At 43.4% G+C, this 27,449-nt stretch overlaps 1 protein-coding gene across 2 annotated transcripts in view; it reads right to left on the reverse strand.

The window, feature by feature from the left end:
• CDC14A (cell division cycle 14A) overlaps positions 1 to 22,471 on the reverse strand; it is a 203,266-nt gene extending 180,795 nt beyond the window's left edge. The window contains exon 1 of one of the 2 annotated variants that reach the window (XM_073593042.1): positions 22,218 to 22,471. In XM_073593042.1, the coding sequence (XP_073449143.1) occupies positions 22,218 to 22,260 (43 nt within the window). In that variant the 5' untranslated portion in view covers positions 22,261 to 22,471. The remainder of the gene's footprint in view (positions 1 to 22,217) is intronic. The other variant, XM_073593043.1, reaches the window with a different exon arrangement.
• Positions 22,472 to 27,449: the final 4,978 nt, after the last annotated feature.

Genomic DNA, 27,449 nt, shown 5'->3' on the forward strand with positions numbered 1-27,449 from the left:
ACTTCTTCCTACAACCTTTGGTACGCACCATGCCCTCATATGTTAAGGATACACATCATGTTATCAATCTCCTATCAAGATTAAAACCATGTGAAGGGATGTGGTTGGTGACAGAGGATGTCACCTCACTGTACACAATCATCATACATGAATGAGGCTTGGGTGCTGTCAAATATTTTTTGAATCGGGACTCTAGCCTCTTGAGAGAACATGTCAGCTTCATTATGGAACTTCTTGAGTTCACTGCTACGCATAATTTTGTCTGGTTTGATGGTCAGTATTTTCGCCAGGACAGGGTTGTAGCTTTGGGGGCTAAATATGCCCCAAGCCTGGCAAATTTATTCATGGCTCAGTGGGAGGGGGATGTCATCTATGCTCAGGGGAGACCAGAGGTGGTCCTATGGGCACGTTACATAGATAATATCCTCCTTCTATGGGATGGAAGTGAGGCTGTCCTGTGTGAATTTATGGATTTACTTAAATTAAATCATAGGGGGATACATCTCTCATATGAGGCAAACTGTAGGGAGATGAACTTTTTGTATCTTAAAATTTCTGTCAGGGGCGATTCGTTTATCACCTTTAAAATTTTTAAATCTACCTACAGAAATTCTTACATTCCGGTGTATAGTTGCCACCATGCCTCCTGGCTCAGGTCAATGCCTAAGAGCCAGTATATGAAGCGTAATTGCACTGAACCTGATTAATTTTTGGTGCAAGCTGAGAACCTTACACAGAGATTTTTAGACAAGGGGTACCCTAAGAAGTCTTTGTCTGACACTCTCAATCAGGTTTTACTGTTAGACAGGGCAGATTTATTAAAAGAAAGATAGTCCGAACAGGGTATGGATAATATTTTCAATACTCCATTTATCACAAGTTTTTTCTAATCAACATTAGAATGTCAAACATATCATTAATAAACATTGGCATATTCTAGGCAACGACAGAATACTGAATACGTTCTTGCCAGTCAAACCTCGGGTGGTCTTTAGGGGTTGCTCCCTCTTTGAGGGATAAATTGTCTCTCAATGTCCTTAACCCCCCCAACAATAAACCTCAATTTTTTAGAGAACTCACGGGCTATTATCAATGCAGAAAATGTCAAGTGTGTTCTCTTAATGGATGTAGAGCTAGGAGAACGACAATCTTTGTTTCTAGCCATACCTCCAAGGAACACAAGATAGAGCCCTTCATCACGTGTTCCACTGAGGGGTTAGTCTACTTACTGCATTGCCCTTGTGGACTGCAGTATGTGGGCAGGATGAAACACCCCCTTCAAGTTTGCCTAAATGAGCATATCAATAACATTAGGAAGGGGTTCACCAAACATTCGGTATCTAAGCACTGCCCATAATAGGGACCCCTCCAAGACTATTTTCTTAGGGATAGATAAATTCAATCCCCACTGGAGGGGAAGTTGTCTTGTAAGGAGTATCTCTAAACTCGAGATGGCGTGGGTACATAAATTAAAGACTTATGTCCCCTATGGTTTAAATGTAGATGTGGATGTCAACGCTTTTATAGATAACTCTTGATTAACATCTCTTTAATTTGCATTATGACCATATACATTGAATTGTGTTTGTTGGACTGATTGTTGCTATGGTTACGTATGATGTAAACTTGATTTGAATCTTGGGTGGCTACCTCTTTTATCCCCTGTTCACCTCATTGGCCCATATATGGTCCATATGGGTATTACCATCGGGGTTGAACTGTGACATGCCCGTCAACGTGTTAACATCCATCCATACAGGAGATTTTCCAGTGTAGCAGATGTTTTTTTTCGTTCCAATTTTCATCATATATATTGCTCTGATAAAATAGGGTAAAATATAAGTTTACGGTGAGTTGGTATTAGATAGGTTTAATTTTGTTTTCCTTTCCACCCTTGTCCCTACATTTTTAATATATTACATTACGTTTTCTAGCATCATTTTTATGAGTATAAAGTGTTTATAAAGTGTGGAGACTTTCGATCGAATTCGATGGTATCGGCCGATCTTTCCACATTGGCTACAATGCCCCCTAGAGGGTATAACAACCTTAATGTGAGGTATCATTTGATATACATTGATATGGTACATCAGGTTTTTAAGCATTATCTGTTATACTCATTGTGGAGATTTTCGATCAATTTTGATATCGGCCAATCTGTCCATAAGGGCTGCAATGTCCCCTTTGGGGTATCACACCTTTAATGTGAGGTGTTATATGATACACCTATTTTTTGATGCAGCCCTTAAAGGGAAAAAAAATCCTCTTCTAGGTGATATTTTGATGGGTAACCAGCCCTTGAAATAACACTCACTTAAATCACTCACAGTGGAGATGACTGACCGATTTTGTTATAGTTGGTCGTTCTTTCCTCACGTGTGGCCTCTGATATTGACATGAAAGTCATTTGTTATCCACAGTGACTATCATTTAGCCACTAACGTGGATGGCATGTTATGATATTTTTAGGTTATGTGTGTTAATTTATGTATAAAGGTAGCTGTTTGAGTATTATAGTTTTCAGTATCATTTATCATCATGGGTATTACCATCAGGGTTGAACTGTGAAATGCCCGTCAACGTATCATATGATATACATTGATATGGTACATCAGGTTTTTAAGCCATTATCTGTTATGAATACTCATTGTGGAAATTTTCGATCAATTTTGATATCGATCTGTCCATATTGGCTGCAATGTCCCCTTTGGGGTATCACACCTTTAATGTGAGGTGTTATATGATACACCTAGTTTTTGATGCAGCCCTTAAAGGGAAAATTAATGCTCAATTAATGCTTATTGAGTATGCAAGTCATCTTTTGAGCCCATTTTGGTGGTTCAAGTGTGGTGGGTATGCTGGCTTTATTGTTGTGCTCGCTGTTTATCCGAGTGTTTTCCACTCTCTGTAGGGCTTCCAGGTTGGGTTTTAGATTTTCCCACATTCAAAATGGCATTTTCAGCATCATCAGATTCAGAACAAGGCTTGGTTGTATGTGTTTACTGTATAAAGCGGTGCGTCAGTGTGCCCCAGGACAACGTCAGATTAGTGACGAAACGCGTTGTGAGGAGCGACGTGCTGACATCATTGTTTGCACGGGCGTTTGTATTGTTGCCGGCCGGCCTCATTTTTTATTGAATTGGTATACGCTTTGCAAGCGATACTGCTTTTATATTTGAAAAAACAACTATCTGGTTTTACCTATGGCGATTTTCCCTGCCCTTTCTTTCTGAGCTGCCATCACCTCATCGCCACTTGTACCCCATATAAGTCCACAAGCTGCACCTCCAACCACCTTCCCGACCAAACGGCTTACTACGTCATATGACCAGACCAGACATCCGAAGTCTTTGGAGGAAAAGGCCCTGGCTAGGTATTAGCCACAAGTGTCTAAACTTGTGCAGCTGGTAAGCGGGAACTTTATGTGGTGGTGGATTCACTTTGATCGTATTATAATGTCACAAGATTTTCATTGAACTATTGGCTGCTAGTCCCTTCTCCACTGGAGTAACCCTTAAAGTTCTCAATGTCTATTGGAGGACTTTACATAAGTCACATGCTTCACTGTTTGGGACTTTTTACTTTTTAAAATAATTTTTTCAATCACGTTTTATTCATTCATTTTGTTTTGTGTTTGCATATTTGGTTAACATGCCACTTTAAGAGCGCTGCCCATTTTTTATCTATGGCAAAAAAAGTGCATGCAGCGTTTCCGTGTGGGTGCAGTGCGATTTGAGTCATACAAATTGAATGGGCTCAAATCACACTGCAAAGAATTGCATGTGATGCGATTCCTGTCTGAATAAAATGCGGTTTCCAACATCGTGTGTACCTAGGCTCAAAGTGTAACTAAAGCCTAAATAACAAAATGCAAGCAGACAGGCCTTTTACTTCAGAAGATGCTCTCTGTCTTTTCTAAAATGGACAGCAGAATTTACACAAGCACAATTTATCACACAGCACAGTGCCTGTGTGATGGGATGACTGAACTCCTGTGCATGTGAATAAGTTAAGTCATCCTGTTTCATCACTTGAAGATGACTGAAGGCTGGAGCCTGGAAAAAGCTGGGGAAAAGATACAGACGAAGCACCTTACAGGCATCATAATATTGGAGCAGAGGTAAGTATTGCAGACTTCAATTCTACTTTGTTAGACCAAGCTCAAGCTATCCAGCAAAAGTGTCAGTTAGAGGGTTGAGACAAACCATTTACCACTGACAGGGGTGCTTACAATGGTCAGCTTTTGTTTATTTATGTAAAACCCTTATTCCAAAAGGATTTTTTTTTTTTGCTGTAACTGCTAGTAAAATGTTAGCTTGAGTTCAGCTGGAATTTTTTGTCAAGTCCATCTAAATAGTCCATTTAACATTACCCTCCCCCCATTTTGACAATGATGCTGTTTAACCACTTGAGGTCCAGGCCATAGCCGAATGACGGCTACAGCGCGGACCTCAATTTCCGGGAGGCCGTCATGGGACGTCCTCCCCTGTGCACACGCACCGCGCGCACCCTGCAGGGCGCGCGGTGTGCGCGCTGTGATCACCGAGTCACGGAGACTCGGATGATCACAGATCCAAGTAAGGGGCCAGTCGCGACCCCTTACCATGTGATCAGCTGTCAGCCAATGACAGCTGATCACATGATATAAACAAAACCTCGGTGATCGGTTTCGGTTTCTCCTCACGCTTACAGCGTGAGGAGGAAAAACAAGCCGATCACCGGCTTATGTCAAAGGGACATCGGTCCCGAAGAGGAAGGAGGCACATATGCCTCATCTGTGCCAACAGGTGCCATCTGTTATTGCCACCTGCCAGTGCCCACAAGTGCCACCTGTCAATGCCCACAAGTGCCACCTATCAATGCCCACAAGTGCCACCTATCAATGCCCTCCAGTGGTGCCAATCAGTGCCACCTAGCAGTGCTGCCATCAATCAGTGCCCAATCAGTGCCCATCACCGCCACCCATCAGTGCCCATCACCGCCACACATCAGTGCCCATCACTGCCACCTATCGGTGCCCATTAGTGCCGCCTCATCAGCGTACATCAACGAAGGAGAAAAATTACCTGTTTGCAAAATTTTATAACAAAATATTAAAAAAAATATATATATTTTTTTTTTAATTCTGTCTTTTTCATTTTTTTTAACAAAACTAAAAACCGCAGAGGTGATCAAATACCATCAAAAGAAAGCTCTATTTGTAGGAAAAAAATGATAAAAATTTCATTTGGGTACAGTGTTGTATGACCGCGCAATTGTCATCCAAAGTGCGACAGCGCTAAAAGCTGAAAATTGGTCTGGACAGGAGGGGGGTTTAAGTGCCCAGTAAGCAAGTGGTTAAAGGTGGCTCAGTTTTACCTCCATCCAAAGTGGAGCCACCCTAATGCCTCGTACACACTGTCGGAATTTCCGACAACAAATGTTCGATATGAGCTTGTTGACGGAAATTCCGACCGTGTGTAGGCTCCATTGGACATTTGTTGTCAGAATTTCCCACAACAAAAATTTGAGAGCTGGTTCTCAAATTTTCCAACAACAAAATCCGTTGTCAGAAATTCCGAACGTGTGTACACAATTCCGACGCACAAAGTTCCATGCATGCTCAGAATCAAGCAGAAGAACTGCATTGGCTATTGAACTTCATTTTTCTGGGCTCGTCGTACGTGTTGTACATCACCACGTTCTTGACGTTCGGAATTTCCCACAACATTTGTATGACTGTGTGTATGCAAGAAATGTTTGAGCCAACATCCATCAGAAATAAATCCAGGATTTTGTTGTCGGAATGTCCGATCGTGTGTACAGGGCATAAGTGTGTTACTGAGTGTATGACCAGGTGAACATAAAGGGAAGAAACAAACTAATGTACTTTAAGGCCCCTTTCAGACGATCGGACCGTTCAGGTCCGCCTGTCAGTTTTGACGGCGGACCTGAACGGGCGGTCCATGTTAGTCTATGGAGCATCGGATGTCAGCAGTGACATGTCCGCTGACATCCGACCCGGTCCGATCCGCTGAAAAGTAGACGGATGGCTCTATGTCCAGGTCCGTCGCTGGCGGATCGGATCGGGGGGAGATCTGACGAAAACGGACACGCTGTCCGTTTTCGGCCGATCCCTCCATAGGCGGCAGCGGCGCCTGACAAGCCCCTCCCCGCTCAGTGAGCAGAGAGGGACCTGTCATCCGCCGGCTCAGCGGAGATCAACGGACTGATCTTCCGCTGAGTCGGCGGACCGAGGCGGGCTCCGTAGAAATGGAGCCCGCCTCGTGTGAAAGGGGCCTAAAAGTGTATTGTTTTTTGTGTTTGTTTTTGAACTGATTGCCCCATTGGGGAGATTTCCCTTCACTTCCTGTCTCATAGCCAAAACAGGAAATGAAAGGAAATCCCTCCAAAGTGAGGGAATTCCAGGGTGTTACCAGAACTAGTGTCCCCATTGGAAGATTTCTTCTCTATTACTGTTCTGATGTCATCCCAAAATGTGGGATTTTCTTTTACTTTCACCTTCAATGATAACAGTAAACAGGACAAACAGAGAGGGTGAATCTCCCTAACGGGAGCACAGACAGCAATAAAAACCTAATAGGTGTTCTAATCCCTCTCCACTCCATCCTTACACTTTGAGGATTGACAAACTGGAATGTTTAATATTTTGTTTTTGGCTTAGATATGCTTTAGGGCCAGTCCACACCACACGCAGTCCATTGAGGTTTTTTTCTGCTTCAAAAATGCATGCAAAAAAAAAATCCGGAACGGATCTGGAGTGCGTTTTTGTGATGTGAACCAGCAATTGTAAAGTCTCATTTTTTTCTATTAAAATAACAAACATGTCATACTTACCTGCTCTGTACAGTGGTTTTGCACAGGGCAGCCTGGATCTTCCTCTTCTCAGGTCCCTGGCTAGAGCTCCCGGCCCCTCCCACCTGTTGAGTGCCCCCACAGCAAGCAGCTTGCTATGGGGCACCCGAGCCACAGCTCCGTGTGTCCATTCAGACACGGAGCTGCGGTTCGGCCCCATCCCCTCTCTCTCCTGACTGGCTAACTGAGTTTGATTGACAGCAGTAGGAGCCAATGGCCCCGCTGCTGTGTCTCAGCCAATCACGAGGAAGAGTCCCAAATGGCCGAGGCACTCGTAGATTTTGCTGGATCGAGATGGGACTCAGGTAAGTATTAGGAGGCTGCTGCACACAGAAGGCTTTTTATCTTAATGCATAGAATGCATTAAACTGGTTGTAAAGGCAGAAGGTTTTTTTTATCTTAATGCATAGAATGTGCAGCAGCCCCCCTCATACTTACCTGAGGTCCATCTAGATCCAGCGATGTTGCACAAAAGACTCGGCTGTCTTGGATTCCCCTTCTCATTGGCTGAGACAGCAGCACGGTGCCACTGGCTCACGCCGCTGTCAATCAAAGTCAGTGAGCCAATGAGAAGAGAAAGGGGACAGGGCCGGACTATGAATCTGTGTCTGAATGGACACAGGGAGCTGAGGCTCGGCTCTGGTGCCCCCATAGCAAGCTGCTTGCTGTGGGGGCACTCAACAGGAGGGAGGAGCCAGGAGATCCAAAGAGGGACCGGAGAAGAGGAGGATTGGGGCTACTCTGTGCAAAACCACTACACAGAGCACATAAGTATAACATGTCTGTTATTTTTTAAGGAGAAAAAAATAGACTTTAGTATCGCTTTAAGGTAAAAAACCTTCTGCCTTTACAACCACTTTAAGAGATACCTAGATATTTTAGATTTAATATTCTTGTACGGCATCCCTATGATACATATTGCCTTTAAAAGGTGGAGAAAAAAGGGAGGGCAAGTAGAGTCCTTGGGCACAGAGAGCAATTAGGATTTATTTTTATGCTCTTGGAAAATAGATTGATGATGATGATTGGTCACTTTACGCAGCTACTCCATGTCTGTCCCTTTTCCTCTCTAGTTTTTTCTTTTTAACAGAATATACAGAAAAAAGTGTAGCGCTGCTGATAAAAAAAAATTGTGCACAAGCCTCTTAATGTGTAATTATGATATGCAATATCCCAGTCAACAGATTGAAGTGTTACTAAACCCACAACAGTAAAATCAGTCTGTATACGCAGTAAAGCATTCTTGTTATACTCATTGTGGAACCTAAGGGGTTAGTCCTCTGCATTGTGTAAAAAGGCTGTTTGATCCTGTCTTCTCTGATACCCCCCCCCCCCCTCCTTCTTTTACAGTCCCCAATCCATCTCCTGATAGAACAGAGCCTTGGGGGAAAACTGCCCATGCTCAGTTTGGTGTGTATTGATAGAGAGTTTTTCTTTTTCTTGGGAATGTATATGTGATCAGCACAGGGCCAATCAGCACTGTCCAGTCAGAGGGTCAGGGGTCCAGCAGCCTCAATGTATAGTCTGAATAGAATGAAAACTCCTCCTGTAAGCTTTAACCAGACACTGAAAGAAGTCACAAGACTGCTATATACTGCTTATGAGAAAAGGTATTTAGCAGTTAATATTTAGTAAAATAATTGCATTTCCATGTTCTGTGTACTGCGGGAGACCAGATACAGTGAATGCAGGGTCCTGGGTTTAGTAACACTTTAAGTTATAGTGCAAATCAAATTGTGCACCTTCACACAAGCAGTGTGAAATCAAGTTCATAAATCAATAGATGAATAAATGGTCATCATCATTCGAAGTCTTTTATTTGTAGTCTTCCATATGGATAAAGAAAGTGACCCCACAATTCTGGTGCTGTAAATCTCAGCCAAGCCAAACACACTGGTGAGACACCCTCATGTTCAAGATGTGCCCCCACCTGAGAGATTGGACCTATACGTGAATAAAGGTCAGACTGCACCTTCCCCAAACCTCTGGGGGTCAAATGCAGAGCTCAAGATGTCTTCACACCACGTTTTCCCACCTCACAGACAATTGGGTTACTGTGTCTTTAATGATCGATACGCTGGACATGTCACTGTAAATGCTCAAACCACATGGATTCCACCATAGTGTAGTATTTAAACTATATGCCAGTTTTGTTTAAAAAGTATCCACTCACACTAAAATTATGACAGGAGAGCATGTGATAATAAACATCCAGATCCAAACAGAGTGTACTTGTGTCTACCTTCTGGTACTGCCACTGACGTCACCTGGCTCCGCCCCAGCGCAGTGCGTCACTCATCACATGACTTCATTAAAGGATCTTATGTGTATGTGCACAATTTGATTTGTATTGAAACTGAATATGTTGACTTGGATATTACATATTATAACGGCACATTAAGAGGGTTGTGCACAATTTTTTTTTTTTAATCATCAGTGCTACACTTTTTTCTGTATATTCAGTTATTTTGGGTGTGGGAACACACTTTTGGAGTTGACAACTGAATGTAGACTATTATATTATTTGAAGTGATAGAGGTGGCAGATCATTAGTATTTTCTTTAATTATCTTCTTTTTTTTTTAACAGGCCCATACTGAGCAGAACTCTAGCTGGGGAGCTCAGTTCTAGAATGCAGCAATTCAAAGTTGAAATAAACAGCACTGACACTCCTCTGTCATTGTGTAATACCATACTGGAAGCCTGTAATCGTAGTCACATTCCAGGGAAATGTGATGTCACTGTGTAATACCTTAGTGAATGACAACATACTGCAATATGGGCTAATAAATGTCATTCACAGCCTTAGTAGAGGTCACATAGGAGTGGGTCCAGTTTCCTTCATTGATTGATTCCTGCAAAACGGTACTACAGAACAGTAACACAGGGAGCAGATTACATGCAGAAACTGCACAGCCAGTGCTTCTAGTTTTTATGAAGGACACTACACTACAGGAGGAGATTCTTATGCCGCGTACACACGGTCGGACTTTTCGTCTACAAAAGTCCAACGGACTAAAGCTGGCTGGTAATCCGATCGTGTGTGGGCTTCTCCGGACTTTCAGCAGACTTTTTCAGCCTCAAATCCGACGGACTTTAGATTTGAAACATGCTTCAAATCTTTACGTCGTAACTACGACGGACCCCGAAATCCGCTCGTCTGTGTGCTAGTCCGACGGACAAAAACCCATGCTAGGGCAGCTATTGGCTACTGGCTATGAACTTCCTTATTTTAGTCCGGTGTACGTCATCACGTACGAATCCGTCGGACTTTTGTGTGGTCGTGTGTAGGCAAGTCCGTTCGTTAGAAAGTCTGCTGCAAGTCCGCCGAAAGTCCGCCGGAAGTCTGTCGGACAGGCTGTCGGACGTTTGTAGACGAAAAGTCCGACCGTGTGTACGCGGCATTAGAATATCCTATGTTATTATATACTTTTTTTTTTCAAGCCCTCTACATTTTTGTGTCTGATCATTTTTATTTTTATTTTGCAAATCATTATGCAAAAATATATTTTATATATATATCTATATACTGTATATATATATATATATATATATATATATATATATATATATCAGAGCTGCACGATTCTGGCAAAAAATCTTTCAGATTATGCAAAAAAATTGGGCTAACTTTACTGGTTAGTTTTTTTTTAATTCATTAAAGTGTAATTTTTTCCCAAAAAATTGCATTTGAACGACTGCTGCACAAATACAGTGTGACATAAAATATTGCAACAACCACCATTTTATTCTCTAGGGTCTCTACTAAAAAAATATATAATGTTTGGGGGGTTTGCTAATTTTCTAGCAAAAAAAAAAAATGATTTTAACTTGAAACCAACAAATGTCAAAAAAAGGTTTAGTGTTTAAGTGGTTAAACTTCCCTCATTTTCACACCAAAGTATATTCCTTTGATCTAAAGGACAAGTTGTTACAATATTTATACTTAAGTTCCACTGCTAAAGATGTTGTGATATTTCTAAAGGTACTATTGACACCACATGTCGGTAACCACCCATGCAATCCATACATACAAAGAAACCAAAATAAATATGTTTAGAAATTAAGTTATGTGTAATAAAATGGAATGGCACCGGGATAAAGTATTAAACACTCTAACTGAAATCATTTAAAGACTGGTACACACTATAAGAAAATTGGGCAAACATTTTCGTCCAAAGAATTTTCATACGATTTTCATATAGTGTGCACACAACTTTCGACAGCCGATTCCGAATTTTCGTATGAAAATTCCCGAAGGGACAAACTCCAAGTCTTCTCGTATGGGAACAGAACGAACGATTTTCGTTTAATGTGTACAGTTTTTCGTACGAATTTCATACAAGAAAAATCAGAAAAGAAAGACTGTGCATGATCAGAAACAATAAACAACAAAAAAAGCCTTTGTTGTATGAGAATTTTCGTACATCGGTTCCGATTTGCTGTGAAACAACGAGGAAAATCGGACGATCGTTCCCCCGATTTTCTTATAGTGTGTACCATACTTAATACTTCATCCAAAATCAGTCGTTGGTAATGACAGCTTCAAGACGCCTCCTGTATGGAGAAACTAGTTGCATGCATTGCTCTGGTGTGATTTTGGATTTTTCTTCCATCTTCCAAGATTTCTTCAAATCTTAAAGGTTCCGTGGGCCTCTTCTGTGAACTCTGATCTTTAGTTCTTTCCATAGATTTTCTTTTGCATTCAAGTCAGGTGATTGGCCGGGCCATTCTAGCAGCTTTATTTTCCTTCTTTGAAACCAATTGAGAGTTTCCTTGGCTTTGTGTCTTATTGAAATGTCCACCCTCATTTCATCTTCATCATCCTGTAGATGGCAGCAGATTTATATCAAGAATGTCCTGGTACATTTTTCCATTCATCCTTCCTTCAATGACATGAAGTTTGCCAGTACTGTATGCTGAAAAACAGCCCCACACCATGATGTTCCCACTTCCAAACTTCACTGTTGGGATGGGAATTTTGAGATGATGTACAGTGTCATTTGACCTCCAAACTTGGTGTGTATTATGGCATCCAAAGAGTTCAATTTTGGTCTCATCTGACCGGACTGTATTCTCCCATTATTTCACAGGCTTAAACGTTGTTCAGCAAACTTTAACCGCTTAGTGACCGCCCACTGTAGATTTACTGCGGCAGGGCGGCCGCTCTGCACCAGATCATGTACCTGCTATGTGATCTGATAGTTTGGGGTCTGAGGCCAGCAGCCCACTGCCATTATTATTGGACACAGCGCCGATTGTTCAGGAGTAAGGCAGAACGATGGTCTGCCTATGTAAACAAGGCAGATCTCTGTTCTGTGAGAGGGGAATGTGCTGGTCTTGTGTTCCTGCAAAGCAGGAACACAGATCTTTACATTCCCCCATTCAAAGCACCTCCCTCACAGTTAGCAATCCCTTATATGGAACACATTTAACCCTTTGATCACCCCGATGTTAACCTCTTCCCTGCCAGTGTCATTAGTACAGTAACAGTGCTTTTTTTTAGCACTGATCACTATTAGTGTCACTGGTCCCCAAAAAGTGTCAAAAGTATCAGTTAGGTGTCTGATTTGTCTGCCGCAGTATCGTAGTCCCGATATAAGTCGCTGATCACTGCTATTACTAGTAAAATATAAAAATAAATAAAAAATAAAAAAATATATACCATAGTTTGTAGACGCTGTAACTTTTGTGCAAACCAATCAATATAAACACATTGGGATTTTTTTTTTACCAAAAATATGTAGCAGAATACATATTGGCCTAAATTGATGAAGAAATTAGATTTTTTACAATTTTTTTTTATTGGGAATGTTTTATAGCAGAAAGTAAAAAATATAGTTTTTTTTTTCAATTGTCAGGGTTTTTTTGTATATAACGCAAACAATAAAAACCGCAGAGGTGATCAAATACCACTAAAAGAAAGCTCTATTTGTGGGGAAAAAAAGGACACAATTTTTTTGGGGGGGTACAGCGTCGCATGCCTATGCAATTGGCAGTTAAAATAACACAGTGCCGTATCGCAAAAAATGGCCTGGTCACGAAGGGGGTAAACCTTCCAGAGCTGAAGTGGTAAAACAAGCCTCACCATGCTTTTTCTTCAGCAATGGAGTCTTGCTTGGTGAGCATACATACAGGCCATGGTAGTTGAGTGCATTACTTATTGTTTTCTTTGAGCTCTCCACAAGTGGTCCTTGGCTCTTGGACAACTCTTCTGATAATTCTTTTCACTCCTCTGTCAGAAATCTTGTGAGGAGCACCTGGTCATGGCTGGTTTATGGTGAAATGTTGTTCTTTCCACTTCCAGATTATGGCCCCAACAGTGCTCACTGGAACAGTGAGCACTGTGAGCTCAGCCACAGTGATCTTTGGGTTCTTTACCTCTCTCACCAAGGCTCTTCTCCCCTGATAACTCAGTTTGGCTGGATGGTCAGCTCTAGGAAGGGTTCTGGTCGTCCCAAACGTCTTCCATTTAAGGATTATGGAGGCTACTGTGCTCTTAGGAACCTTAAGTGCAGCAGACATTTTTTTTGTAATCTTGGCCAGATCTGTGCCTTGCCACAATTCTGTCTCTGAGCTCTTCAGACAGTTCCTTTGACCTCATGATTCTCATTTGCTCTGACATGCACTGTGAGCTGCAAGGTCTTACATAGATAGGTGTGTAGCTTTCCTAATCAAGTCCAATCAGTATAATCAAACACAGCTGGACTCAAATGAAGGTGTAGAACCATCTCAAGGATGATCAAAAGAAATGGACAGCACCTGAGTTAACCAGTTGATATCCGCGCTACAGCCGAATGACGGCTACAGCGCGGACCTAAATTCCCGGGAGGCCGTCATACGACGGCCTCCCCTGTGAACGCGCCCCGCGCATGCCCTACAGGGCGCGCGTGGAGCGCGATGTGATCACCGAGTCACTGAAAATCAGGTGATCACCGATCCAAGTAAGGGGCCGGTCCTGGCCCCTTACCATGTGATCAGCTGTCAGCCAATGACAGCTGATCACATAATCAAAACAAAAGCTTTGTGATCGCTTTTTTATTTCTCCTCGCGCTGACAGTGCGAGGAGAAAAAAAAGCAGATCACCGGCTCATCAGCAAGGGACATCGGTCCCGAAGAGGAGGAGGCAATAATGCCTCATACGTGCCACCAGTACCCCCTGCCATTGCCACCTGACAGTGCCCACCAGTAACACCTATCAATGCCCACGAGTGCCATCTATCAATGCCTACAAGTGCCACCTATCAATGCCCACAAGTGCCACCTATCAATGCCCACCAGTGGTGCCAATCAGTGCCACCTAGCAGTGTTGCCTATCAGTGTACCAGATCAGTGCCCATTATTGCCACCCATCAGTGCCTATCAGTGCCACCTATCAGTGCCCATCAGTGCTGCCTCATCAGCATACTTTAATGAAGGAGAAAATTTACCTTTTTTAAAATTTTATAACAAAATATAAAAAAAAAATTTTTAAATGTGTCTTTTTACATTTTTTTAACAAAAAATAAAAACCGCAGAGGTGATCAAATACCACCAAACGAAAGCTCTATTTGTGGGAAAAAAATGATAAAAATTTAATTTGGGTGCAGTGTTGTATGACCGTGCAATTGTCATTCAAAGTGCGTCAGCGCTGAAAGCTGAAAATTGGTCTGGATAGGAGGGGGGGTTTAAGTGCCCAGTAAGCAAGTGGTTAAATATATGAGAGTCACAGCAAAGGGTCTGAATACTTAGGACCATGTGATATTTCAGTTTTTCTTTTTTAATAAATCTGCAAAAATGTCAACAATTCTGTGTTTTTCTGTCAATATGGGGTGCTGTGTGTACATTAATGAGGGAAAAAAATGAACTTAAATGATTTTAGCAAATGGCTGAAATATAACAAAGAGTGAAAAATTTAAGGGGGTCTGAATACTTTCCATAAACATATATATATATATACATATTTTTATATATACACACACAAATGTTTTGCTCTTAGTCTTTTATTCCGAGAATACTCGAGAAGAGAAGGTCCTGGGCTGCTCTGCACAAAACCACTGCACAGAGCAGGTAAGAATAAAAGGTTTATTATTACAAAAAAAACCTGCCTTTAATATCACTTTAAGCAACACATGTGCTCATTAACAGAAAACACGTTTTGAGCTGAAAAAAAATGACCCCCAAAAAAGTGTTGTATTTATTATCCACACAGCATTTATTCCCTGTCCAGCAGGATGGCTAAAGATAGCAGTAACAATTACAAAACTGTTGTAGAGGGGTGATCTGGAGGAACAACACCCTCCTACACATCAAGTTTTACATGCATCTGCACAAAAGCATTGTGTCCGTGGCAACTGAAGTTTGTCAGCCTTGTAAGTTGTCCAGTCTGAATTGCCACAATGGTATGTGACTATTGGGAAATCACTTCCCTTATCACCTTGTAAAATGATCCCTTGTATAATGAGAACCTCTTACTGCTCTGATTACGAGATCCTCATTTATTTTAAATCCAAACATAAAATGTCATTGTCTATTATAATTGCTTTTAAGAAATGTATGATACTTTGTGGCAATAAATGATTTCTTTGCATGTTTCTGGCACAGCAGATACCTTAGTAAATGAGAGGACAACAAAACCAACAGCACTATCTCTCATCTTAGGGCTCTCAATGTGTTTGATCACAGTGACAAGGTTAGGCTTGTGAAAGCCTCTGTGTTTCCTCACCATAGTGACAATGAATGCAAAAATACAAGACACTAAATACATGAAACTAACCAACTGAACATCTGACTCTATGGATCCCATTATAATCAGGAGGAGAAAAAAAGTCAACTTTCAGGCCCCATTCACACCTGAGTGTTTTATAACTCCAAAAAAAACCTCACACCTGAGTGTAGTGTCGCTTGAAGCTGCATTCACACCTGGGCATTTTGAACCATGGGCAGAATCGCTGTGAAATGACAATCACACAATGCAAATTTCAGACACTATTCATTTTAATGGCATCTGAAAACGTGGTGCGGTTCTGCTACGATTGCAGTGCGCTTTATCGCACCACTACTGCACTACGTAAAGGTTTTCGCTCAAAAGAAGCTCCTGATCTTGCAATTCTGCCCATTATTCAAAACTCCCTGGTGTGAATGCAGCCTTAATCATTTTTGGCCCCAACTGAAAAACATGTAAACATGCAAATCGCTCATACGACATTGTTTTATTCCCTAGTAATCAGCTTTCAATTGGCTAAAATAACTTCTAAAAAATGCTCAAGGCGCAGAAAACCACAAAATAAGCAAAAAAAATCTGTACAAATGCTGGGGAAAAAAAAAGCCTAGAGAACGACTGAAGACCCTCATGTTAAGAGTAAATGCAGCCTATATAAAAATTCACCAAAAACATCAAGTTTGCCTGGGATTCAAGATTATAGAATCTACAGTGATAACTACTTTAGAAGTCAGATCAATAGTGATCTCTAATGGCCAGAAACGAGGCGAGTCTGTAGCGTTTTGGTGGATTTCAATAACTGCAAAGGTTTCCTAATTTGCAATGATTATAAATGGGATGGAAATTGATCCAAATCACATCAATGTCTCTCAAAGTGGCATTTTTGATCGCTTTATGCCTTCGTTTTATTTGTTTGTTGAAACCAGAGATTGTTGATATATTGACTGTGAAGGTTAAAGTGGAGGGCCACCTTAAAAAAAAAAAAATTGCATGAAAAATCCTAAAAAAAATTTTAAAAAAACATTTGAAAAAAATTTTTTTTTTAAACTTACCTAAACCCTTGTTGCTAGGCAGTCTTCCTAATCTGCCTCTTCCTATTCCGCGGCGTGTTCTGCTCCTCAGTGAGCAGCCCCGTTGTCTTCTGGGAACTGTGTGTGTTCCCAGAATACCACGGGGCCATTCACAGATCGCCACTCACGCGTGTGCAGTAGGAAACTGGCAGTGAAGCCGCAAGGCTCCACTGCCTGTTTCCCTTACTTAGAACGGCTGTGCCGGGACCCGAGAGCCGAGGGACGGGACGGCCGCGGGGGGCCGACATCGCGGGCACCCAGGACAGGTAAGTACTTATTTAAAGTCAGCAGCTACAGTGTTTGTAGCTGCTGACTTTAAAAAAAAAATTTTCAGGGACGGAATCCTGCTTTAAACACAGAAACAAAGAAATGTGATGGCAGAAAAAAGACTGAGTAGTCCATTGAGTCTGCCTGTTTTTTTATTTTTTTATACATGTTTTGGATTTTGTTTGTTTGGTTTTTTTTTTTGGTTTGTTTTCGTTAACTTTTTTTCTCTAAGTATAGATCTATGTTTGTCCCAAGCATGTTTGAATTTACTGTTGACCATTTACTGTTGACTGGCTCACTATCTCTGCTGGAAGTTTATTCCAAGCATCAAAATAATACTTTCCAAGATTAGTTCTCGTTGATCCAGGTCATTGTATACTGTAGCTAGTAGTAGTTGTAGTATTTACATAATGTTGTTCTAGAATGTTACAGTTGTTTTACCTCTCAACCATACTTGATTTGATTGTAGCCGTATTAGTGCAATTGTGACAGAGAAAATTGAGTACTGTTCGTGATACTTTTTTTATTTGCACTAACATACAATTTTTCAGGACAAGCTTTCGGGGTATGTCCCCTTCTTCAAGGTCCAAGCAGTACTGATTCACAAATTTTTAAGCAGAATGTTAAAGAAGAAGAGAAGAAAAGAAAAAAAAAGAGAAAACCAAACACATACAAATCAATGGTAATAAAGATAGCAGCAGAGTTTACCTCTCAACCAAATAGATTTCTTAGTTCTAATGAGTGTAGAGAACTTTTCAGAGAAATTAGGGCAGCCTTTTTCAACCAAGGATCCGGGAACCTTAGGTGTTCCATCAGAGGTTGCTAGGGGTTCCTTAAAGAGGAACTGTAAGCCCCCCATTAGGTGCTTGCTACCGTGTCCGCTGCATTGAGCTGGATTAGCATACTCATCCACCCAGCGAATCCAGCGTTGGTCTAACGTGACACAACGGCTGTTTCTTTCAGGTTACTACGCATGCATAAGTGTGGTGTAAATGGCCCTAGAGCCTCCTCAACATGTATCTCAGGAGAGGACTCACCAAGGCAAGAATTGTGCCATCCAGCTGCCCCAAAAAGCTGACCACCAATGTAAGGAACATTCTGCCCACTAACCACCAATGTAAGGAACATTCATCCCATTGACCACCAATGCAAGGAACATTCTTCCCACTGACCACCAACGTAAGGAACATTCTTCCCACTGACCAAAATGTAAGGAACATTCTTCCCATAGACCATTAATGTAAGGAACATTCTTCCAATAGACCATCAATGTAAGGAACATTCTTCCAACTGACCATCAATGAAGGGAACATACTTCCAACTGACCACTAATTTAAGGAACATTCTTTCCACTGACCACCAATGTAAAGAACATTAATCCCATTGACCACCAATGTAAGGAACATTCTTCCCACTGACCTCCAATGTAAGGAACATTCTTCTCACTGACCACCAATGCAAGGAACATTCTTCCCACTGACCATAATGGTAATGCATCATAAGCTATAGATATAGATAATATTTGCAGAGGTTCCCTGAGACCGAAAAGATTATTTTAAGGGGGCCCTCCATGATATAAGGATTCAGAAGGGCTGATTTAGAAGCACACGGGTAACTCAGTCACCTTGATCCCTTTGAAGTCAATGTTCATTAATGTTCTAACACTCATTAGAACAGAGGAAGCTACTTAGATGAATAGCAAAATATCTTTACCATTCAAGAAGAGTTGGATTTGTGCTTGAAAGCAGCTTGAAAGCAACTGAACTCTGAGAGTGTGAGCTCAGCAATAATCAGCCAACTTCCCTGATTTCTATGAGCTCTCAATCTGAAAAGTTCCTATTCAAACCCTGAAGCTACTGGTTACCCTGATCTGGGCCATTACAATCATGATTAATTCAATAAAAAATATACAAAACTTGTGAAGACATTAGTTTGTTACAGTGGGAGTATAACCAAAACGTTATTTTTAGTGTAAGAAAGGGACATTTTTATCACCATCTGCGCCAGCACCTTCTCATTTTGTCTTGTTACTGAGATGGAAAGTTTTGGGAAATCTAACCTTTTAGAGCTGTCAACAGAACCTTGCTGAATCGGTGCTGAGTGGGACGGATGTCGTTCTGAGCCCATTCAGTTTGTGCCCGGTTTATACAGGCGGACCTGTCATAGATCTATGGGCAGCTGGATAGAAACAGACTTGTGTCAGTTTACATCAGGCTTCCTCCAATCCGTCATGTTTAGGTCCAGCAACCTAGACGGACTCGGAGGTAGGTGGATGTCCGTTTACATCCACTTGTCAAAAGAGCTGCATGGAGTTTCCTATCAGGTCCACCAGGCGGATCCGATCGGAAAGCCCATGTGAAAGGACCCTAAGCCCTGGTACACACCAGTGCGGCTTTGAAATCGCACTACTTTAGCGCGACCAATACGATTTGGACCTCCGATTTCATTGCGGCTTGTGACTTCATTTAACAGAAGTCAATGCAAGTCGCAATGAAATCGCAAAAAGAAAAAGAGCTGGAACCCTTTTCAAATATTTGAACAGTTCCATTGCCGAGGTGTGACTTGTCGTGTGATTTTGAACTTTCAAATCGTATGACAAATCACACCGGTGAGAACCAGGGCTAAAGCTAAAGGAAATTATACAGAGATTTACAGTGTATGACCAGCTTAAAGTGATTGTAAAGGTTTGCATTTTTGTTTTTTTAAATACCAAACATGTCATACTTACCTCCACTGTGCAGTTCGCTTTGCACAGAGTGGCCCCGAACATCCATTTCTGGGGTCCCTCGGTGGCTCTCATGGCTCCTCCTCTTATCAGATAACCCCCTAGGAGAAGAGCTCTCCCGGGGGGTTACCTTGCAGGAGCGCTCCCAAGTCCAGCATTTGCGTCCATAGGCACGAATGCCGGACTCGGCCCGCCCCCAGCGACCGCGTCATTGGATTTGATTGACAACACCAGGAGCCAATGGCTGTGCTGCTACCAATCAGTCCAATCAAGAGCCAAGAACCCCGGGCAAAGGAAGAGCGTGTCTCCGCCATGTGAAATTCCAGGGCTCAGGTAAGTAAAACAGGGGGGCTGGTGACTGTCAGGTGTATTTTCATCTTAATGCATAGGATGCATTAAGGTGAAAAAACACAAAAGTTTACAACTCCTTTAAGATTTACCAAAAAACATGTAGTATGAGAACAGAGCATTCAATTTGTAAAAAAACAGGCAGGCCCTTATACTGCAGAGTTGATCGTAGATCTAAAGGAGATTGTACCCATGGGTGTCCGCAGAACTTTTTTCAAGGGGGGGCATCATTTTAGGGTCACCCATGCGCCCCCCCTTTTTCGACAATGTCATTATCACATTGTCATGGTCAGAGACTGCAGGTGTAGTACAGTCCCTAGGATAAGTAATGGATAATGGCCGACAGGCCCTCTTACTAGACCCAGCTAAACTACAGCAGTGATCCCTCCGGCTGGACGATCGCTCACTCTGGGTTCACCGGGGGCGATTCTGGTCAGTAGTGTAGCATGTCTGTACCCTGGCAGTGGCTCAGTCTTTCTCTCTCTGGTGGCGCTGGGTAGCGTGGCTCTCTCTCTGTTGGCGCTGGGTAGCGTGGCTCTCTCTCTGGTGGCGCAGGGCTGAGTGACTCTCTCTGGTGGCGCTGGGTAGCATGGCTCTCTCTCTGGTGGCGCTGGGAAGTGTGGCTCTCTCTCTGGTGGTGCTGGGTAGTGTGGCTCTCTCTGGTGGCACTGGGCTGAGAGGCTCTTTCTGGTGGAGCTGGGTAGTGTGGCCCTCTCTCTGGTGGCACTGGGCTGAGTGGCTCTCTCTGGTGGCGCTGGGTAGTGTGGCTCTCTCTCTGGTGGCACAGGGCTGAGTGACTTTCTCTGGTGGCGCTGGGTAGCATGGCTCTCTCTCTGGTGGTGCTGGGTAGTGTGGCTCTCTCTGGTGGCACTGGGCTGAGTGGCTCTCTCTGGTGGAGCTGGGTAGCGTGGCCCTCTCTCTGGTGGTGCTGGGCTGAGTGGCTCTTTCTGGTGGAGCTGGGTAGTGTGGCCCTCTCTCTGGTGGCACTGGGCTGAGTGGCTCTCTCTGGTGGCGCTGGGTAGTGTGGCTCTCTCTCTGGTGGCACAGGGCTGAGTGACTTTCTCTGGTGACGCTGGGTAGCATGGCTCTCTCTCTGGTTGTGCTGGGTAGTGTGGCTCTCTCTGGTGGCACTGGGCTGAGTGGCTCTCTCTGGTGGAGCTGGGTAGCGTGGCCCTCTCTCTGGTGGTGCTGGGCTGAGTGGCTCTCTCTGGTGGCACTGGGTAGCGTGGCTCTCTCTCTGGTGGTGCTGGGCTGAGTGGCTCTCTCTGGTGGCACTGGGTAGTGTGGCTCTCTCTCTGGCGCTGGGAAGTGTGGCTCTCTCTCTGGTGGCGCTGGGTAGTGTGGCTCTCTCTGGTGGCACTGGGCTGAGTGGCTCTCTCTGGTGGAGCTGGGTAGCGTGGCCCTCTCTCTGGTGGCGCTGGGCTGAGTGGCTCTCTCTGGTGGCGCTGGGTAGTGTGGCTCTCTCTCTGGCGCTGGGTAGTGTGGCTCTCTCTCTGGTGGTGCTGGGCTGAGTGGCTCTCTCTGGTGGCGCTGGGTAGTGTGGCTCTCTCTCTGGCGCTGGGTAGTGTGGCTCTCTCTCTGGCGCTGGGTAGTGTGGCTCTCTCTCTGGCGCTGGGTAGCATGGCTCTCTCTCTGGTGGCGCTGGGTAGCGTGGCTCTCTCTGATGGCTCTGGGTAGCGTGGCTCTTTTCAAAACGAGCAGCTCTTTACCGCTAACGCGGCCTGCGCCCCAGTGTGAAAGGTCTCTTATGGCACTTGATGGTTTGACAGTTTGGTTGAGCACACAAGCAATGTGACAGTTACTATCCCAGTAGGTGTCAGGAATGTAACAGTTTTTTTAAACTGTTAAAGGCGTTGGGTTTAATACAAGGAGGTTATCTCCGCATTACATCATTCTGGTAAAGGATATTGGGCAGCAATTGCACAATCGTGTGTGACCAGTTTAAGACGGGGGTCCCCCTCACTTTGTAGAAATCTCATTGCGTCTCTAGGACAGGAAGTGGATGGAAATCTCTCTAAGGGGACACAGCCAGCAAACTTTAACCAGACAGGGTTAATAAAAAGTTTAGCCCCCCATGATTGGGTGATTGTAGGTGAGTGATGATTAGTGGGTGCTGTGCTCCCCATGGGGTATGGTGCTGTGTATGGAGGAGATGTGAAGTGATGGACTGGATAGGCATTAGTGGTGATCGGATCAGACAATGAAGAACACACACAGGATCCTCTCATCCTCTCTCTCTCTTTCTCACTCACCCTTGATAATCTCCGCTGCGCTGATCAGCTCCTGATTCTCCATCCCCAGATCACACGGAGAGCCCCGCAGCCTCCGGCATTGCCCGCACACGCTCCGGCTGTCCCGTTACTCTCTCATGTCCCTCTTCTTCTCCTGTCCCCCCAGCAGACCCCCGGCTCTCTGCCTCTCCCCCAGCCTCCAGGACTCGCTCTCCGCACTCTTAAAGTCCTCCGTCTTGGTTACCAGCAGCCAATCCGGGACGGGGCTCCGTTACTAGGGCTTTGTTTCCAGTGACCAATCAGGGAGTGGCAAGGAGATCAGGCTTAACCGCCTCAGTGCCGTGCTGGTGACGGGGCATGGCTTCGTGTTCCTGTCCTCTGTGAGGAAGGCGCGCTTTACTGACTGAAAAGAGAACCTGTCCTCACACCACGTAAATGGCCAGGCGTATTAAACATTTAGGCCAGTTTGTTTCAATGAAAGTGTATCTAAAGCCAAGAACTACAGAGTATTACAGCTTCCAGCTCTGTAAATGTAGTACCTGCGTGTGTGACAACCATGCTAAGCAGTGTTGTCACCGTGGGTTGCCAGTGTAAGGTCACATAATGGCGACCCATCACATTTGGCTACCCGTTGGCGCTGGAGTGCTCATGCGCGACACCGCCATATGCGTTCCAACACTTTTACATCAAAACAGCACACTAAAACCGTCAGATAGTGTGACAGAACTGACGTTGAACTGCGCTTGCACAGTTATTATGTGGCTCCACCCCTAAGTCCAGGTTCAAGCCCCACCATCCAAGTGGACATAGGGGGTTATTTACGAAAGGCAAATCCACCTTGCACTACAAGTGCAAAGTGCACTTGAAATTGCACTGAAAGTGCACTTGGAAGTGCAGTCACTGTAGATCCGAGGGGGACATGCAAGGAAAATTAAAAAACAGCATTTTAGCTTGCACATGATTGGATGATAAAATCAGCAGAGCTTCCCCTCATTTCAGATCTACCCCTCAGATTTACAGCGACTGCACTTCCAAGTGCACTTTCAGTGCAATTTCAAGTGCACTTTGCACTTGTAGTGCAAAGTGCATTTGCCTTTCGTAAATAACCCCCATAGATTTAGATTATAATTATGCCGGGCGAAGCAAGGCCGTGCCCGAAGCATGGCGAGCCCGCGAGGAGCCCTGTTGCAAAGTGGTGTCTTACAATGAATAATTATACAGAAGAAGAGCTTGTCTGTAACGTCACTTCCGTGACATTATCTCACGGTTTCACTGCTCCATATTGTCGTAAAAACTTTTGGAACGCATATCGGCAAGTTACGCATGCGCAGTGCGAAATTTCTCAGCGGATCGTCACTTTCATAGCTAAATGTGATGGGTCGCCATATGTGACGAAACACCAGCCTCCTGCATCATTATTTACTGACAAGACATGTAAAATTTACTCACTGTGCACATTTTTCTACTGACAACATGAAAAATGACAGAACTCCAATTAAAAAACGAAGGCAATCAATATTTAGCCCCCTTTCACACTGAGGCGGTTTTTAGGCGTTTTAGCACTAGACATAGCTTCTAAATAATGCCTGAAAACCGCCTCCCATTCATTGCAGTGTGACTTTTCACACTGGAGCGGTGCGCTTGCGGGACGTTAGAAAAAGTCCTGCAAGCAGCATCTTTGGGGCGGTTCGGGAGCGCTGTATACAGACACAGGACATTCAAAAAAGTCTTTCTGGACGTCAGATTGTTGGCAGGAAAATGCTGCTTTAAAAACGCGCTTTTAACAGTTTATGTGCGTTTTTGAGCGTTTTTCAGCGTCAGCGTTTTTGGGCGTTTTTTTAAATTACACCCAGCTTAAATTCATCTCTGCAATGTAAAAAATGCTGATAAATTCACATTTATGAGCATTTATGTGCGTTTTTCAGCGTTTTTTGTGGTCAGAAGAACTGCACTTGAAAGCGATTTCAGGGTGTTCAGACAACAACCCGTAAAATTGCCCTGCTGATAAACTTCAATAAATGTCCATGTGTGCATGGACACATAGGATAACATAGAGGGGCGTTGAAAGAAACGCCCAAAAACTTCAGTTTATCAGCTTCAGTGTGTATGAGGCCTAACTCCTCCATTTCCTGAATGTTTTGAGACTCTTAATAGTATTAGGCATATGGAGAAATGGGGTAGTTGAAAATAATGCTACTTTAAACGGAGTTCCACTAAAAAGTGGAACTTCCACTTTAAGGCCTCCTTCCCAGCTCCTGTTTGGGGGTGCAGGTACCAGATTTTGACAGGTACCTGCTCCTACTTCCGTTCCGGTCGCCTTAGGCGGAAGTTTTCCCTCCTGAAGTCTTCTGGGACATATATATGACAGGCAGGGCCGTTTTTAAGGCAGGGCAAAAGGGGCAGCTGCCCTGGGCCTTGTCATTGTTGTGGGGCCCAAAGCAGCTGCCTCATACTTGCCAACTATCCTGGTTTAAATTCCCTTGTCCCTTGAGGTTTTAGTCCCGTGCTATGTCCCAATATCTCAGTGTGAAATGCTGCTGCTAATGCTGCCCAGCGTTGCCCTATTGTTGTGTACAGATGACTCACCTGCAGACCCTGTGTTTACATGTAAATTACCAGCATTCATATGTAAATAGCGGTGCCATTCATATGTAAATAGCAGCGGCCAGCGGCATTGATATGTATATCATGCCCCCCTGAGGTCATATCCACAGTAATCTCTAGCAACCAATCAACAAGCAGAAATCATGTGCTGTAACCTCTAGCAACTAATCAGTGAGCCGTAATGTGTGCTGTAACCTCTAGCAACCAGTCAGTGAGCAGTAATAATACACTGTAACCTCTGGCACCCAATAACAATAGCTGTCTGATCTGATTCAGTAAACTGATTTTGAGTCTAGCTGCTATTTTTTTATGTCTCAGAGCAGGTGCAGAGCGAAACTGCATGGGGAGGCCCCCAAGAAATGTTTTGCCCAGGGTCCAATCAATATTAAAGACGGCCCTGATGACAGGTCCTAGAAGACATCGGCACCAGTCACAATCTTTAAGGATTATCTTTTTTTCCTTATCTTTTTTTTTTCCTTATCTGTGTTGAACTTTATTAATAAATAAATATTTATTTGTCTAGAAAACCACGGGATATTGGACGTTGAGCGTTTTGGAGCTTCGAGCGACGAAACACTAAGCTGTGAATGTGGCCTAAAAGAGACAATTACAGCTTAACCATACAGAACAAAGTGACAGTGTCTGTGCAAAGGGGTCCCCAAACCTCCAATAGTTACCATGTCACCCCTACACCACTGCTCCTTTCTCCACCACAGCCAGCCAGTTAGTGTTGGAGTCTAATGGGATCGGTGATGCCATTCCCTCAGGCCACATTCACACTTGAGCTAGGCATCTTTGGCCATTTTTTGGGCATTTCTTTGCAAGTTTTCCAAGCACACCCACTGAAGTCTAAAAAAGAAGAGTCTCCCCCAAAAGAAGGTAATGTACTTTATTGGGCGACGACCTTCACTTCAAGTGACACTACGCTCAGGTTTTGTCAGGCACCATTGAATATAATGGAAAATCCTACGGTCAGGCGAAGCTTCAAATCACCCTTGTATGAACGGGGCATCCTAACCCCTTCCCGACCACTGCGGCAGGTTGACTCCCCTGGGCGAAACAACGTTACCTTATGTCGCTTCGCTTTTTGGCCACTAGGACGCAGCGTGTGCCCGGAGCCGATGCAAGTGCCCAGCGGGCATAATGACCGCCGGGCACTCGCAATCGCTTGTGACAGAGCGATAACCGGGATCTGTGTGTGTAAACTAATAATAATAATAATAATAATGCCATAAATCTATCCCCTATTTTGTAGACGCTATAACTTTTGCGCAGACCAATCAATATATACGCTTATTGCGATTTTTTTACTAAAAATATGTAGAAGAATACACTGAGGAAAAAAATAGTTTTTTGTTTTTTTTTAAATTGGGGTATTTATTATAGCAAAAAGTTAAAGATATTGGGGTTGATTTACTAAAGGCAAATCCACTCTGCACTATAAGTGCACTGCAAGTGCACTTGGAAGTGCAGTCGCAGTGCACTTGTAGTGCAAAGTGGATTTGCCTTTAGTAAATAACCCCCATTGTGTTTTTTTCAAAATTGTCGCTCTTCTTTTGTTTATAGCACAAAAAAGAAAAAACGCAGAGATGATCAAATACCACCAAAAAAAAGCTCTATTTGTGGGGAAAAAAAGAAGGTCAATTTTGTTTGGGTACAGCATCACACGACCGCGCAGTTAAAGCGATGCAGTGCCGTATCACAAAAAATGTCCTGGTCATTGAACAGCCAAATCTTCCGGGGCTGAAATGGTTAAGTCGGCCATAGACTGTTCGAATCTCGGCTGGTTCAGCAGGGACCGCACGAGATTCAAACCATGTATGGGCAGGCTTAATGTACCCGAGTTGATCAAGGGATCAACTTGGGTACAACCAGTCTGCTGGATTTTACATGGGATGATCAATAGCGGCTGTTTTAGACGCTAGCAATAATCACTGTGTTCTCCCCCTGGCGGCGACAGTTTCGTCTGACCCCCCATCCCACTATATTCAGTGGGTATAGAAAAGACCCCCCTTTTAAATTATCACATTTTGTTATTTTGCAGCCTGAAATGAAGGCAGACACAATTTTTGTTCTATTTAGTTGTATTTACTCATATTTTACTATTTACTCATCCCATATTTTAAAATTTAAAAACAGAATCATTGAGTTGGAAAAAGGATCACCCCCTTGTGTCAGTATTTTTCTGAACCACCTTTTGCTTTATATACAGCCTTTAGTCTGTTGGGATATGTCTCTACTAACTTTGCGCATCTGAACTCTAATATTTGCCCATTCTTATTTCCAGAACTGCTCAAGTTCAGTTAAATTTGATGGTGACCATTTGTGGACTGCAGTCTTCAAGTCATTTTCTACAGATTTTCAATGGTTTTTAAGTCTGGGTTCTGACTAGGCCATGCAAGGACATTTATCTTTGTCTCCTTCAACCAGTGTGGTCATTTTTGCTGTGTGCTTTGGGTCATTGTCATGTTCGAAGGTAAACCTTCTTCCCAATGTCAACTTTCTGGCAGAGGGCAGCAGATTTTCCTCAAAAATTTGGTGGCATTATGCTCCATCCATTTTTCCTTCTTTCCTGACAAGTGCTCCAGTCCCTGCTGCAGAGAACCCCCCAGGATATTACCACCCTTATACTTTACTGTATGAATGGTG

This window comes from Aquarana catesbeiana, linkage group LG07, assembly GCF_042186555.1.
Source record: "Aquarana catesbeiana isolate 2022-GZ linkage group LG07, ASM4218655v1, whole genome shotgun sequence".
In the NCBI taxonomy this organism is placed as follows: Eukaryota; Metazoa; Chordata; class Amphibia; order Anura; family Ranidae; genus Aquarana; species Aquarana catesbeiana.